We start from the raw sequence: 17,050 nt of genomic DNA, 5'->3' as shown, positions 1-17,050 counted from the left end.
TAAATTTGGAGGCAAGAGATAAGAAGACTATATGTTGTTTTGAGAATTGTTTTCTTATTTGGTCATGCAATACATTTTGGTGCTGAGAGACCAGGTGAGTTTTGGTTATTAATTTATTTTTCAGTTTCAAAATTCTTATTTGGTCATGCAATACATTTTGGTGCTAAGAGACGAGTGCAGATTGAGGGTGAGTTTTGGTTATTAATTTATTTTTTAGTTTCAATTTTTTGTAATTTCTTATCGTCCCTTTCGCCTGTGTGTGTAAGCGATCCCGTGTAAAGTAAACTGAGGTACCATTAAATTTGGGGTTGAACAAAAAAAAATTGTCATACAAACGAAGATAAAACCAAGAAAAAATAATATAAGGTGATTTTTACATACATCTTTGTAACTTATGTTTATTATTTTAATTAGTAACTTATGTTTATTATTTTAATTGATAACTTATGATACAACTTTATTAAATTAGGAGTTGTATTTAATTGGTCCCTTTTATCCAATGTGGAGTAAACCGTGAGGAATCTGTGAATAGGATTATTATTAGTTTAATTGGTAATAATCCCGTAGAATCCAATGTAGAATAGGATTAATATTTTAATTGGTAATTTATGTTTGTATTTTAATTGGTAACCTATTATACAACTTTATTAAATTAGGAGTTGCTTTTTAATTGGTAACTTATTATTAACTTATTTTATTATGTATTTATTATTAATTAATAATAATGATTTGAAATTCTTGACACTCCTTGTACTTTTAATAATAGTACATATAGATATATATACCATTCAAAAAAAAAATAAAAAACTTGGAATGAGGGGGACGACGAAAAAATAAAAAATAAAAAAAGGTTAAACAGGGATAGAAAATAGAAGTTAATTCTTTGGGCCTACTAAGAAATAAAATTTGTTTTTTTTTATTTTTATTTTATTGGAGCTAATAATATATGAAACTTAAAAAAGAAATTACAACCTTCTACTATTCCTTTGTGTTCTATTTGTTTGGTATTCCACACATCATTTTCACACATAATTTGTTATTTCTACCAACGTTAATAATATGTTTTTGTGTATTTAAAAAAAAAAATTATCATGAGAAGTGAACATAGTGCAAATGATATGTTTTTGTGTATTTACAAAAAAAATATATATATGTGGAAAAGAGTATATGGGAATATACAAGGTCCCCCAAACTCAACAATTTTCTCATTCTATTTTCTCCCTGTATGTGGGAATATACATTTTTTTTTCTCTATTTTTTATTTTTTAGTACGATTATATATCAAACAGTATATGACCTTGTTGTTACTATATTTATATTCCTGATCTTTATTCAATTTTCTTATTGAAGTTTTTTAGTAACTCCCCGCAACTATTTTTTTTTTTTTTTTTTTTTATCAAACCCCCTCCTTCCAACTATTTGAGGGGTAAAAGAGTGAATATTTTGATCAAAATGCCCTTACAACATGGATTCCAGAAATCTAAGATTTAAGATTTGTGCAAGCCCATATCCAGGTAATTTAAGAATCTACTACAACAATCTTATTTTATTTTTAATATTTGCAAAAAAAATTATTAGAATTATTCATTTGCATATGGAACATAACATAAATATATAAAATAAAAGAATATGTTTTTTGTCAATATAAATATAATACATATATATTTTGAAAAAAAGACATGTTTTTTGTATGATTCATATGCGTTAGACATTGTAAGTTGACACATCAAAAATTCATATCACGAAATCCTAAGAGTTACATATCATCACAATTGATTTTGGCTGATCAGAACTTTCGATACTCAAGTAGAAATCTAAATGAAAGTAGAAATCTAAATAAAACGAATATATTTACTTGTGTAGTGATTGGCTTGTCGATAGCCATATAGTTTCGGTCCTTGGATCATGTTAAAATTACTCTAATATCCTAGTTTTACAAGTAAAACTTGTCCCACATCAGATTTGGATGTGGGTTGAAGTGTGTATAAATGGATGGGTATGCAGCACTACCCAATAATTCAAGCTTTTTGGTAAATGGGCAAGCGCCCACCCGTTACAGTTGGTATTAGAGCCAGACCCAGTCCTTAATCCGGTGTCACGCCAAGCGTCTAGCCCGGAGGGCGTTCGGGTCTGTCCACGGGTAGGCAAGGTGGTCCAACCGCAATGAGGGAGTTGTGCGGGTTCGGGTAGGGGAGAATGTTACAAGTAAAACTTGTTCCACATCGGATTTGAATGGGGGTTGATGTATATATAGATGGGTGGATATGTAGCACTACCCAATAGTTCGAACTTTTAGATAAATGAATAAGTGCCCACCCGTTACACCTAGCCAGAGGACTCGGGAGGTTCCAACTCCATGATCCAATATTGCATTTACAACACTTACTCATTTTCAAAAGCAATGCAAGGGTTGGGCCTGGTAAGCAATTATCCAATATTTCCTTGGTTAATCTCTTAGATTTGTGGTCTGTCTCTTAAAGCAAATAAAAAATAATTTTTTTTTAAAAAAAGTAGTAGAGAAAAAATTGAAAAGAGGACTGACAAAGCACATGGTAGGGCTTATGTGACTTGCGAAAATAGTAAAAGTCCAGGTGAAAAATGATAGTGAGCCTAGTGCAGTTGTCAGTCAGCCTTGGTGTAATAATAAGTTGCTCATAGAAGTCACGAATTACGGAAGTGGCTTCTCCGCATGTACGAGATATGTTATATACATTTGATCCTTTCTAGACTTCGAATTAATGAGAGCCTCGTACACTGAGGGAATTGCATGTGCAAATATTTTATTTTATTTTTAAAAAAATAAGATTGCTAGAACATATTCTTAGATTACCAATTTCTCTTTGGTTATGGCGGCTTATTGCACAAATCTTATATTTATGGAATCCTTGTTTCAAAAGCTCTCCGTACATATATTATTTGTACTTTTTGGATTTACGATTTGTGAGATATGAATTTTTGAATTTCGGATGAATTAGAATTCAAATAAAACAACAATAAAGGCATTTTGGTGCAAATATCCACTATTTTACTTCCTTTGAATAGTTGTGATTTTTTTTTGATAGAAAATTTAATTGAAGAGGGTTTATTTAAAAACGGTTGTGGTTGTGATGGTTTATTGTACTTTGCCCTTAATTTTATATAGTCAAATAATGAATCTTGAACTTAGTGGTAATTACAAAATTAGTATTCCTTTTTATTTTTATTTTTGCTTTTAGGAAAATGTTAAAGTAAATAGAAATTAGTCAATAAAATTTTGGTGTTTAGATTCATAATAGAATGAAATACTACTTGTTGAATTACGTAATTGTTGTGTCAATTTTTTTTTTTGAACTCAATTATAATATATATTTCTTTTGCTTGGGTGAAGCACCAGGTCAAGTGACTTACTCACTTTAGCAATCTCTTGAGGTTCCAATTTATATATATACATATAAATTTTAATTATTTATATCAATTTACAAAATTCAATCTAATTATTCATTTCATGCAATCACTGATTTTAAATTTTTTTTTTTTTCTTTTCTGAATATCAAAATTGAATTTGTGTACTCTATTCTCTTCTCTTTGTTGGATATCCTCACCCTTTACATCGATCACTCGGTAATCTTCACAAATGCGATGTGTTACTTCACTGCACAATTCTCGAAAATACTAACACAAGTCACATGAGATACTTTTTCAAGTAATTGTAATTAAATATCAACCTTATTCTCTTTTTACTAATATATGGAAATTCTTTTGAAATCAACTTTATAGGGGTATATATATATATTCTAGTTGAACTACAAAAACCTAAAAATAATCGCTAATTCTATCCTTCGTGCCCCTCAAATTTTAACTTTTTTCTTTCCATCCAAATGGTCTGCAAAATTAAAATAGATATATTTTTTCCTCATATTTATGAACTTTTATCTGAACTTAACTTATATATATATATATATATATATATATATACACACACACAATTAATTCTAATGGAACTAAAAAAATTTAAATATTTTAATTCTATAAATTTTATTTAATTTTCACTAATTCAATGAATAATTTTAATTTTAAAAATTGATAAATATCACACTTGAATTTGAGTTAACTAAATTTAAACAAAATTTGATAAATATTTATTTAATATATCTAAAATAAACATATTTATAAAAAAGTATAACGTTACAACAATTTTTTATAAAAAAAAAAGGGGTACTTGAATCTATCTTCTATTTTATCAGATGTTGTCCATTTAGTTTCCTCCATACATCAATGTAATAGTAAGTTATATATAAAAATAAAAAATAAAAAAAGAGAAAAAAAAGTACCAAATCATTTCACAAATTTGACATGAAATGTCAATCTAATAACAAAATCAAATGAGATACTTTATTATATTGGGAAACCTCATGCAAATAATATGTTTGGTGTATATGTAAAAAAACTATGACCACAAACATCATTAAAAAACGTGGTTGTGATTCTTGTGAATACAGTTATAATTCTTATAAGTAATGCTACCTTAATCTAAAATTTATGTCAAATAATTTTGATAACTAATGTTATTTGTCTTAATTAATAAGGTCCCTAAAATGGGTGTGCTAGAAATATCCCATGACCAATAGAATATCACCAATCTTTATTTGTTTGCAATCCACTTTAAATATCAGTTAATGCTCTGGTCAGTATAAATAGAAATTAGTCTATTGTGAATTCATTACTTAATAGGTTGATTTTCTTGTAAGCTAAAAGCAAAAAAGGAATAGTGTTGTTTCATAATTTTTCGTTATTTATTTTGGTTTTTTACTTACTCCTATAATTTAATTTATTTTTTGTTTCGCTATACTGGTAGCCAAACAGATGATAAAGGTCAATGATAAAACATATCATAAAGGTCTAATTAATAATAAAAAAAAATGTTGCATTCAATTTTTTATAATGTGAATAATTCAGTGGATTAATGTCTCCCCTGATCTTGGAACGCAATTGCCTCGATAGCCTAGTGGATTAATACCTTCATGAAGTTTAGAATGTCAAGCTTCGACCAAAAAAAAAAGAAGAGCTTTTTAAGAAAAAAAAATTAGAATGTTTTATTGTTATGGGCATGATTAAAGTTCAAAATGGATTGATTTGAAAAAAATAAAATAAAAATAAAAATAATAATAATAATAATAAATTGTTCATTGATATGAGAGCATTATATGTTTAATTTTAAATGACATATATGACAAAATGGAGCTATCTCATAATAATCCTAAGGGTAAAGTGCAAAAAACCCTCCTGAATTATGGGCCAAAATATAGTAAATCCCCCTGAACTAAAAAAAATGCAATTAACCCCTGAACTATTGTACTTGGTTGCAATTTACCCACTCCGGTCATCGGCAAAATTTTTTTGACTGTATTCAGGCGTGTGTATGCCACTTTTTTTTTTTCTTAATGCCTACTTCACCCTTGTCATACAAAAATACCAAAAAGCCCTCTTTATTCTCAAATCCATTACCCTAATTTGTATTTAAATACATATATATATATTTCATCTTTTTTTTTTTTTTTTTGAAAAGGTAATTGTTAATCCGCCGCGGCCGCGGCCGCGGCCACCACCAAACTTGCTAATGGAAGCAAAATCACATGGTCGGAAAGGACAGAAATATGAATAGATCATCAAAAACCCAATCCTATATATAATGAGTGATGGGTTATTTGAGTTTCTAAAATAGAGCACGCTAGAATGAGCTTATTAGGAACTGAACCACGCTAGCTTTATCGAAACTGAACTGCTGTAGTTAAACCCAGAAAGTTGCAGCTAGGGCTGCAACTTGGGCGGATTAACCTAACCCAGCCCAACCCCAACCCAGAGATTTTGAAATTTGGACATACAATTCACAAATTGGTTCATGTTCGGGTTGAGTTTTTTCAAAACCCAGACATATTCGGGTTGGGCTCGGGCTCAACCCGAACCCAACCCGAAACCCGAAAAAAAAAAAAAAAAAAAAAATCTTGTTCTTCTTTCTCTCTCCTCTTTCTCACTCTTTCTCTTTCTCTCTCCTCTTTCTCACTCTTTCTCTTTCTCTCTCTGCCCATATACAATTTAGCAGTCAGCGGCTGAAGCTTACGATGGAAAGAAAGAGAGAGAGAGATATAGGTTTTGATTTTTTGAACAATCTTGGAGAGCTTGCGATGGAAAGAGAGAGAGAGAGATCTAAAGCCTGCAATGGAAAGAGAGAGAGACAGCGGCTGAAGCTTGCGATGGAGAGAGTGAGAGAGAGACAACGGCTGAAGCTTGCAAACCCGAACTGGAACAGCGGGCGATGGAAACTGAAAGATCTAGGTTTTGATTTTCTGAAATGATATGCTGATCTGGGTTTTGAACTTTTGATTCTTGCAGACAGTTAGATAAAACTGAAATATTTGGGTTTTGAACTTCTATTCTTGTAGATTTTGTAATTTGCAATGGGTTTTGAACTTCTGATTCTTGTAAATTTTGTAATTTGCAGTTAGAGAGGGGGGGGGGGGGTTCAGAGAGAATGGAGATGGAGGATAGGGGAGGCTGAAGTGATTTGCCCTAAAAATATTTTGTTTTAATATATAATATTTTATATATATATTATATTATATTATATATATTATATATATATATAATATAATATAATATATTATAAATTTTCGAAAAAAAAAAAAAATTTAAAAACTCAACCCGTCAACCCGACCCAACTTGTCCGAAAATATTTGGTCTGGGTTATGATCATAACCATGTTGAGTATAATTTGGGTTGACCCAACCCAACCCGCTTCAGGTTGAGGCTGGGTTGGGCTAGCCCTAGTTGCAGCAACCAAATTGGAAAGCCTCACCTGTACACAACTAGCGAGCTATCAAATCGTATGCAACCGGTGAAATCTAACACCTCCCTTTCACTCGTCGCCGAGTTGATGGTTCAAATTAGATCCAATTGCTTGTTTCGGCGAACCCAAATCGAGAGCATGGTCTCGATGCTTGTTTTGGTGAACCCAAATCGAGAGCTATATTAGTCATAAGCCGTAATCGCCGATTGTCATCACCAATTGTTGTCGTCCATTGTCGTCGTGGATCACCTTCGTTATTCATCGTCGTCGCCTTCGTTGTTCGTCGTCGTCATCGCTATGTCCGATGCTTGTGGATTTTGAACCACCTGTTGAGACCCAACCCGACTGGATTGTATAGGGTTCAACCCTAATTTTAGAGTTTTATACGATGAAGAGAATTCCCAAATTAATTTCAATTCTCTGTGATTCTCAACTATTAACAAGTTAAATTGCCTAATTTGTAAACTCAACTAATTATCGTAAGAGGTTTGCTTTTGTAAACTCAACTAATTAGGGTAAGACTCAACTAATTAGGTAAGAGGTTTCCAGACTTTGCAGCAAGAGAAATCGTGATGGTTCCATGGGTAGGGTTTTAGTGGTTGCGAGAGGGATTTGCAAAGCTTGGTGATTAGTCAAACAAATTTATTCTTATTTCGGTGCTGTGTGTAAGCTTTGATGTGGATTGCTGAAGTGTCAATTTGTAATTGGCTCTTCAGATTACAATTTGCCATGTCATGGGATAAAATTTAAATATATAAAATTTTAATGAAACTACGTCGTTTTGTTTGAGGGTATACATGTCATTTAACATTTTCAGTGAGGGATGTTGACCGGATAAGTTACTGTTGTCCTCAACTGTAACAAATTGATAGTTTAAGGGGGTTTCTTATAGTTCGAGGGGGTTATTTGCAAAACACCCATAGTTGAGGGGGGTTTTTTGCACTTTACCCTAATCCTAACAAGGATTACATTTAAACAATGTTGACAATAAAAATATGTCATCCATATCCTTAATCTAACATCACATTTGTAGTTTAAGATTGTTGATAAAATGTCCTCCATATTTTTAATTTAAATTCACTTTTGTTGTTGAACAACTGTCATAAGAAAAGGTTTTTCATATATCTAATTTAGCATCGGATGACTCAGACTAATTTTAATAAACAATTTATCATTAAGTACAAATTCATTACCTTCAAATGAAGTTTAATAATTTATTTAAGAGTAATGATACTCATACTGTACACTTGAAGTAAATTGCCTAATCGAATAACTTTTAATTAGCTATTTATATCAAATACAATTAAGCGATGGGTTCGCTTCCTTATTTGTTGCATAATTGACCAATTAAAAGAGTAATGAAAATAAATATTTGTAATGATTGGCAATAAATATTTTTTTGAATTTTGTTTTTGGTATGAAATATCGGAACTAAGTGGCCAATAATGAAAAGAAATTTACTAAAATACCCACCATAATCAAGTTTAAAATTTGCCCATAGCTTCACTCCTGTAACACTAATATTTTTTCCAGCCAGTGTTTCAAACTTTGAAACATAAAACTCGGTAGTAATATTTCCAACCTTATTAACAACTGTTTTCATTGTGGGATTTTTTATTTTATTTTATTTTATTTTTTTTGTAAATGAAAAAGAATATTTGTTTTTAAAATTTGTTTCTTAAACTTAAAAAAATAAAAGCTTTTGGTGCGTTGTAATTACAGATAGTTTTAATGATATCGTAACCCACATACCACCATTAGCGCACCAACTATTAATGATATCAAAGTTTGAGAAGATATTTCACGAACTATATGCATCAGTCTTAGTGGCACATTTCTGAGACATCATTGTGTCACGTTATGAGAGTATCGACTCATATTCATTGAAAAGCTAAACAAGAAAGCTCTTTACTTTAACTAGTTCGAACCTTGAGAGATACATATAATTTTGCACAAAAAATAGTTTGAGACATGTATGAAATTTTGCACAATCTTGTAAACCTAACCAACTCCATTATCAACCAATTGAGAAGAGAAGATAAAGTCTGCACAAGTGAGAGTTTAGTATATATTATATATTAAGTTACATTACATTAAATATAATGGTTTATTATATTTATATTGATGAAATAATTATATTTAAATTCTTTATTTATGTTGCTAACACTGTCACACTCTTTTACATTATAAAAATGTTACATATTTATCATTTTATATATCTAAGTGTGGAGATAATATACTAAGTGTGAGTGAGACTTGGAAAAAAGCTTTTCATTTATTCATTCTACTTTATCATATAAGTATTTAAGATGTTGTGTTTATGAGCAACAAGACACATGTAGACTTGGGCCTGGTCTTTCTGTAGCCGTATACACGGAAGAGACGTCGCTGCAAGCTGATTGAGTTTTTCTTCATTACCTGCAGTTTTCAAATTTTATTGACTTTAATTCATAAACATTTTTTTCCCTCTCATTAGATCATATCATCTGCCTTGTAACTCCTTGAATTTGTCTACAAAGGAGATCAACCCAATTGTGAAGAGAAGATAAAGTCTGTACAAATGAGAGTTTAGTTTGATTGTGGTGGGTTTGTCAAGGATATTGTTCCAAGTTACAGAAAGTGATGATGGAAGACATATCTCTAGCAATTGTTGTGCCATTTTATGCTGGTAGTGATGGAAGAGATATATCAAGCAATTGACGTTCCATTTACGTCCAATAATATAATTAGTTGGATTTTTTGTGATATTCTTAAGAATCTAATAGCTTTGGAGGCTAATTTCATTTCAAATTCACCAACTACCATAAAACCTAACCCATATATCGTACTTGGTTTTAATGATATCGGATATATTTCAAGAACTATAAAAATTAGTATTCGTGTCACATCTATATTTGATGAGACATCAACATATCACATTATAAGAGTATCGACCGTTTTTAAGTAAAATGTAAACTGATTTGAGCCTTGTTGTAACGGATTTGAGAGATGCTTGTAATTTTGCAAAAAACAAAGATAATACTAGACATGTATAAAATTTTGCACAATCTTGAAAAACTGACCAACTCCATCAGCAATCAATCTTATACTTTATTATATAATATATTGATATATGTATATATACACATATAAATGAACATATGGATGCACTTCTAGATTTAGAGAGGGAGAGAACATATGGATGTACTTCTAGATTTAAATATATGTGGGAAGCACAAAACATACCTGAAATGGATTCAAATGGGTTAGCTAAGGAGGTTTTTGTGTAAAAAAAAAATAATAAAAAAATAATAATAAAAAGGGAAAAATAATAATAAAAAGGGAAAGAGTGTCTCCCCCGATTAATTGTCCGCTTTTATTTATTTATTTTTTCCCTCAAAATTTTCCATTCAAATGGTCTATAAAGTAAAAAATACTTGTAACCAAATATCAACCACAGATAGGTGTATTGGTTAAAGGTATTTAGATTTTTTTTTACTAATATATGGAAATTATTTCGAATGTCAACTTACATATATATATATTGTAATTCAACTACACAAATATGAAAAAAAAAAAAAAAAAAAACCATTTGAATATTGCAATTTCATTGAATTTTTTTAATTTTACTGATTCAATAAATACTTGAGTTGAATTTTATAAATTGATATATCATATATGTAGTGAAGCAATTATATTCCCTAGAAATTTTTGGACAAAAAATTATTAAACTCATCCAGTTTTTCTCAATGACTTCAATTTTTTTATTTATTATTATTTATATTTTCGTCAACATATATAACAAAACTAGAGGCCTGTTTGGTATTTGTTTTGCTTCATGTGTTTTTGTTGCAGGCCTGCTACAGTAGTAAATTTTTAACCCAAAACATGTTTGGTTCGGTCTATTTTGTTGCCAATAGTGTCAAAACAGATTCAATTTTTGGGCCAAAAATTAAAACACCCTTTTGTTGTTTTACTGTGTTTTGGGTACTGTTGGCCTAAATAATCACTGTAGCGGAGGAAGTAAAAACACTCACTGAAACCAAACTTGCAACACGTATATAAACCAAACTTAAAACATTTCAGTCATTTCTAGGGTTTCTAGAGAGCTCGAGCGGAGGCGATTTTGGGGCGACTGTGCTGTGTATGCTTGTTTGGCTGAAATCCACCAAACCGACCACCGATCTTTGCTCTTTTGTTATCTTCGTCGAAGAACAAGGCAGGAATCAGAAATCTGAAGCGATTGTGGCTCGAAAATGGGTCATCGATTAAGATGATTTTTGCCGGACATTGTTTGGGGTCTGGTGTCGCCGTCTTCCTGACGATGATCGTGGTGAACCACGGTGACCTGCTCGGCGGGGTTTCGAGGAGTCATGTGCGGTGTTATGCGATTGCGCGTCGCTCAATTTAGCTGTGAAGTATGCCAATGTTATAGACTCTGTGATCTTGCAGGTGTGGAATTTGAATGCCCCCAATTTGATTTGGTTTTTCTGGTTTCAGTTTGTTTGAATCAATCAAATGAGAAGTTATTATGAAATTGGTTTTATTCTGTTTATATTTGCTTGTAAATGTATATTTTTGAGTTGTTTGATTCAATTGCTTCTGGTTCCTGATAAAATTCATTGCGTATTTGCAACGTATTTGCTCCATTCACAAGAGCCTGATCAGATGGAAGTAATCCCTCCCCAGAAATTAGGTTAACATAGTACTGGTTATCAAATGTTGATGGGGTCACCAGGACAAGATGTGCCAGCGTTGTGTTTTTATCTGTTTCTGAGCATAGTTGCTGGAGAGAGGTAAAAAGGCCACATCAATGTTTGGGCCATTTGAGTCGCTATTGCTATTACCCTTTTACCGAGAGCTAAATGTTGAGCATCGAGCTTTCCCCATTGTGTGTGCACCTCCCAAAGAGAAAGAAAGAATGTTTTCTCAACATCCAAACATGCATGTTCTGGGTTAAAAATAAAGAAATCAAGCTACCCGAGAGGGTAACGACATCAGCAAGCGTGAGACCGACATTTCTGAACTTGGTGATGAGTGTTGGGATGTCCGAATTGGGGCCTGAAATGTTGTTGTTGGCTGCTGTTTTGCTTGCATTCAAGCTGTCCCTCCTTCCCACTTCCACTTCCCAGCCTGGGCCACCTGACTGAGGAATTAGAATGCAAATTAGTACACCACCACACTAGTACTACTTGTTCACAATAGTTAGAGAGAACCAGTGTACTGATCACTAACACATAACACATACATACTAGAACAACAGAGTCTCTTGCTGCAATTGCAAGAATATCAGCACAAGAGACAGTTTCAGGACAACCTGACTCAAGATCAGACTTGATCGTATCGATCACTTCAAACCCTCTCAGTGAATTCAAGTTTGGTGCTGCAGTTTTCTCCCCAGCCAGATTTCCCATGTCATCTAACAACACTAATGCATCACATCCCTGCAACCAAACTTGTGTTCATTAATATTAAACTATATAAGCTAAAAACATATATAGAACAAAAAATTTGAAACATGACATGCATTAACAAAGCAATCGTGGAAATGAAGTCGAAGCAGAGAAGCTGCCATTCTAGGGTCTTGGGACACTGCCCTTTTCATCCAAGAGAAGATAATGGGCTCAGCCTCTGGGCAGCTATCTTGATACACACCAAATTGTAATACAACAGTAGCAGCACCGTCGGCGCATGCTTCATTGGAGATGTTAGGCAAGTTTGCCGTGGTGATTGAGAACTTGAGCATGAGTAAACAAAAACAAGCCAAGTAAAAGGCCATTTTTGTATGCTTAACAATGTTAATTAGCTTTGGATAGTTGGGAACTTTATATAGATAAGCTTGGAGGAGTTGAGAGAGTGAGTAAGTGAGTGGATGATGAAATATGTACAAAAAGAGTGGGTAAGTAAATGAGGGCATAGTCAAGGCTTGGAAGAGTTCAGTTCATGATGATGGACATGCAGAATCTACATTGATTCACCTAATGCCATGTGCTTCTTCATGCTTTTTGAATCTTTCAAATTTCATGTTGTTGTGACACAGAGAGAGCTCTTAATTAAGACATTAGTGTCAATTACACCAGAAGGAGTTTTGGACCCTAAACCTACCCCTCTCTCTCTCTCTTGCTTAACACTTTTCCTTGCCATGAAAATAACAATGTACTAGAAACTTAATCTTAATTAAGGCATTAGTGTCAATAACACTTTTCCTTGGAAGTGGGTATGTGATCTCAATTTAGGATTGCTAGCTTCTTTCATTTGATAGGTTTCTTTGGAGGTTGTTTAGTAACCTCAAAATACAGTTGTGAACCACAAGAAGTTCAAGGAAATGAGTTCATGTGGTTGGATGATTTCTTGGTAATTATACATGTGCAGTAGCACGAAGGGGTTTATTCTCTGTGTTGAAGGGGTTTATGTATTTCAACTCTTTAAATGCTCAGGATAATTCATATGTTCTGTGTACTTCATAATTTTGGATAATATGAATGTTGAGGATTTTTTTTAACCATTTTTTTTTTGTTCATTAGTTAATTAGCCTAGCACTAATATAAATTGACATATTCATTTACATACAAAATAAAAAGAAAAAGTTAGTTCCAGTATTTTTCTAACCTGACCATGTTAGTTTTAGGAAAACGTTCATCCGTTAGATCTCTTGTTCAAGAAAAGCTATGGTCTGTGGTCCTGTGGACAATGAGTTGTGTTTGGTTTGTTAAGCTGATTTTGAGTGTTGCATCAATGGTTGTTGAGCAACTGATAGATATATAATTTGGTAGAAAGTGATGATTATTAAGCATATTTTATTGAATAATTGATTAATATTATTGAGTAAGTGTTTAAGAGAAAGCAAGAGAGAGTGTATGCACATATGATGGAAAAAAACTTATTTAACCTAGCTGATATGTTGTTTATGTCTTGAAAATACCTACATTTCACCATCAGTATATAAATTTGGTGGATTTACTCCAATGTAATGAACTGACCATGCCAACTTAATCTTACCCAGGATGATTTCTTGCCAAGAACACCCCCTTCCTTGGAAGATGTCTTTAAATCAATGTTCTGGTTAACTGTCTTTCATTTTTTAATTTTTAATTTTGTTTTCTTTCCCTATGGTATCACAGAGACTGTTTTCTTTCCCTCCTCAAAGTGATGGTGAAAACGATGAGATTGTTGAGCATGTGCCTCTGGCTCAGCTTCGAGAAATGGATCAGTTGCATAATACTATTGTTGACCGAATCTGGAATTATCTTGGGTACTCTTGATCCTCCGAGAGTGATGGTATGTTTTTTCTTTTATATGTAATATATTTGTTGCTATTGTAGGCTTGTAATATTTATATATGTAATATATATCATTTTTGTTGTTACTATTACTTGCTACTATTATTGTTAATATATTTCAACTTAAATGCTACCATTGCAGATATGAAGTGTGTTGATGCTCTCTTGAAGGTGACTTGTGCTGTTATGAAGATGATGTGTCGTTGCCATTGTCATCTACTTTATGAACATATTATCAATTTTTAGTCCCAACTATGTATTGTTATTGCTTTGTTCTAAACATTTTGTATAGAACTTAAACTTGTTTAATTTGTTGGTTGAATATTTAAGCACTTGTAAATGGTTTACACTTTATTCCACTTATGCTTGCAGTTTGATTTGTTTTTATTTTGAATGTGTTTGACTATACAGGTAATAGGATAACAAAATTGAAGTAGGTTATTGCAAAAAATTTTAGGGCTTTTATAGCCACTTATTATATAGTTATTTATGGAAAAAATATTGATAATATTTGAATTATTAAAATGTATTTTTATATAAATTTACCATTGCATAAAATGTGACATTGAGTTCAAGTTTGGATTAAAAAAAGTTACAAATGTTGACTCTTATGGTAATGAGAAGACCAAATATATATATATGTATGTATTTATGTTTGTGTGTTCAAATTTCTCCAAATCTGTTAAAAATATGATGATTATTTATATAGAAATAAATTTATAAATATACTTAAAATTTATAAAAACAAATTAAAAATAATGATAACCAAACATGTTTTTTATTTTTGTTTTATTTTTTTTGGCAACAGTTGAAGTGACCAAACATGTTTTGTTTTCAAAATTATTGAAACGTATAACCTACCAAACATGTTTTGCATATTTCTGTTTTTGACATTTCAACAGCAAAACATCGTTTCCAAACGTGCTTCCGATTTTCTTCTAAAACACTCCTACAATAAAAACACAGTTTCTGTTTTAACAAAAAAAAAAACGCCTAAAACAAAACGCATACCAAACGGACCCTAAATATTGTAAGAAAAATAATGTTCAATTGATTTATAATTTTTTAAAATTTCAATTACAGAATTTTAGGAACCGGTGCGATCATATATTAGTTACACAATGAAGGGGTCAAAGCTAAAAAGGCATCCACACCCAAAACTAGGAACCAAAAACAAACCCATCCAAACTATATTAGAGGATAGATGTGTCCTAATGAAATCTTCTATTTCAGTGTCTGTTCTTTTCCTCCCTCTCCCTTTTGTATTATTTTTTTCATTTTTTACTTTTCTCTCGTACATCACTTATTACAAGTTATGTAGAAATAAAAAATAATTGTATATGCAAAATATTTCATAGATGTAATTCATGTTGGAATTTATATATATATAAATAATAAAAATTATTTTATAATCCTATGTACTACGTTTTCTAAATTAGGATTGCAATGTGATTATTGATACTTGATCGATTGGGTTTGTACTTTCCTATTTGGTGGTCTAATTGGGAGTATGGGTTTATACCGTTGGATTGTGGTTTTCCAACTTATTTGGTGTGATTTATTTCTAACCATTGATATCTAAGTTTCCATGATAGGAAGGGAGACTAATGTATACTTGTTTGTAGAGGAGCCGTCCTCCCTGTTGTTGTTATATATATAAGGGTTTTAAAACTCTTATTCAGACTTATCGTATCGACAACTCTCAGAAGGGAGTAAAGCGCTCTAATGTTTTGCAGGAACTCAGAGAGGATTACATGGATATTCTAAAGGTATATGTGCGATTTAATCATTAATCAGGTACGAGACTAAATTCTCTATTTAATTAATTATAATATTCTTGATTTCTACCTGTGGATTATTTATTTAAAACCCAACAATTGGTATCAAAGCAATGTTAGGGTTTAGATTTTCTTGTAAAAATCAAGATCAATGAATTGAATACATATTATATATTGTTTTAAATTAGAGGCATAATAAATATATAAATATATATTTGATCGCAAATTGTGTATGTGGGTCTTGCTCGTAAGGAGTCGAAATAGCAAGGAGAGAAGCGTTCACTGCCTTTACCTTTGTTCCAATAGTGAAAATTAGCTTCCAAACTAGGGGTTTTGTTTGTTGTTGTGTGTGCATGCCACTAAACTAGGGGTTTTGTTTGTTGTTGTGTGTGCACGCCACTAAACTAAGGGTTTTGTTTTTAGTGTGTGTGTGCGTGTCATGTGTGATGGTTATCAAAAGCTGAATGAATAAATATTATGGATCAGCATATATTGATTTGTATGCATGCCATATATATATATATATATGTATATATATGTGATTGTATGGTAATAAAACAAAACTATTTAATGTCACAGTTTTGTCACAATGTCGTCTTTTCTTAAAAACCAAGCATTACAAAATTATTTAATGACTTATTTTGTGCTTTTCTGATTTAATGTTTCTTGCATACAATACAATACAATTGAGAATTCTATTAAAATTTATTATTTTATTATGTTAATTTCAATTGTAAAATTCAAAAGTTTTGATTAATTTTTGTGTTATATATGTGTTGGTATGCTACATATATATCAGGTTGATTCTTTTGAAACCAAAGTTTTGATTTTGTGGTAGGAATGTTGAAAGAGTGAATCACTTCTAAATGAATTATATGCAAAGTATACGACATATCTAATTGGAATCCTATTATACTTGCTTTCTAGAACTCTATGTCCTTAAATAACAAATTCTATATAGAAAGTTTCAAGTTTTTTTTTGTTTGTATGCAATCAGTTTGTATGAAAATTCTTGTGCACCCCGAACGAGATGGGTATGTAAAGAAGGTTTGTATGGTTGGTTTGTTACCATAAAGTGTGTGTACGGGTAATTGTGACTGAACTTTGCAAGATAGTGTTGGACACTTTAAAAAGACTTATTTCCATAATATATTCAAATAAATAATATATATATATATATATATATATAT

General features: G+C 31.4%; 1 protein-coding gene across 1 annotated transcript; it reads right to left on the bottom strand.

Annotated features, from left to right (window-relative positions):
* Nucleotides 1–11,354: 11,354 nt before the first annotated feature.
* On the bottom strand, nt 11,355–12,581 carry LOC132276174 (peroxidase 40-like). Its single transcript, XM_059777493.1, has 3 exons — nt 12,336–12,581; nt 11,830–12,246; nt 11,355–11,588 (listed from the first exon to the last, which is right to left on the bottom strand). The coding sequence occupies exons 1-3, from the start codon at nt 12,579–12,581 to the stop codon at nt 11,355–11,357; spliced, it is 897 nt and encodes a 298-aa protein (XP_059633476.1).
* Between the last annotated feature and the right edge of the window lie 4,469 nt (nt 12,582–17,050).

This window comes from Cornus florida, unplaced genomic scaffold (assembly GCF_030987335.1).
Source record: "Cornus florida cultivar Cherokee Brave unplaced genomic scaffold, ASM3098733v1 CherokeeBrave_3.0.0_Hap2_Chr01, whole genome shotgun sequence".
NCBI classification, from domain to species: domain Eukaryota; kingdom Viridiplantae; phylum Streptophyta; class Magnoliopsida; order Cornales; family Cornaceae; genus Cornus; species Cornus florida.
This window is presented reverse-complemented; position numbering and strand designations above follow the sequence as displayed.

Excerpts from the sequence above, each read along its gene's own strand:
- LOC132276174 (XM_059777493.1), bottom strand. The coding sequence starts at position 12,581 with ATGGCCTTTTACTTGGCTTGTTTTTGTTTACTCATGCTCAAGTTCTCA. Across the intron at positions 12,247-12,335 it reads TTCATTTCCACGATTGCTTT|GGATGTGATGCATTAGTGTT; the intron begins GTTAATGCATGT and ends GTTTGGTTGCAG. Across the intron at positions 11,589-11,829 it reads ATCCCAACACTCATCACCAA|CAACTATGCTCAGAAACAGA; the intron begins GTTCAGAAATGT and ends ACCTCTCTCCAG.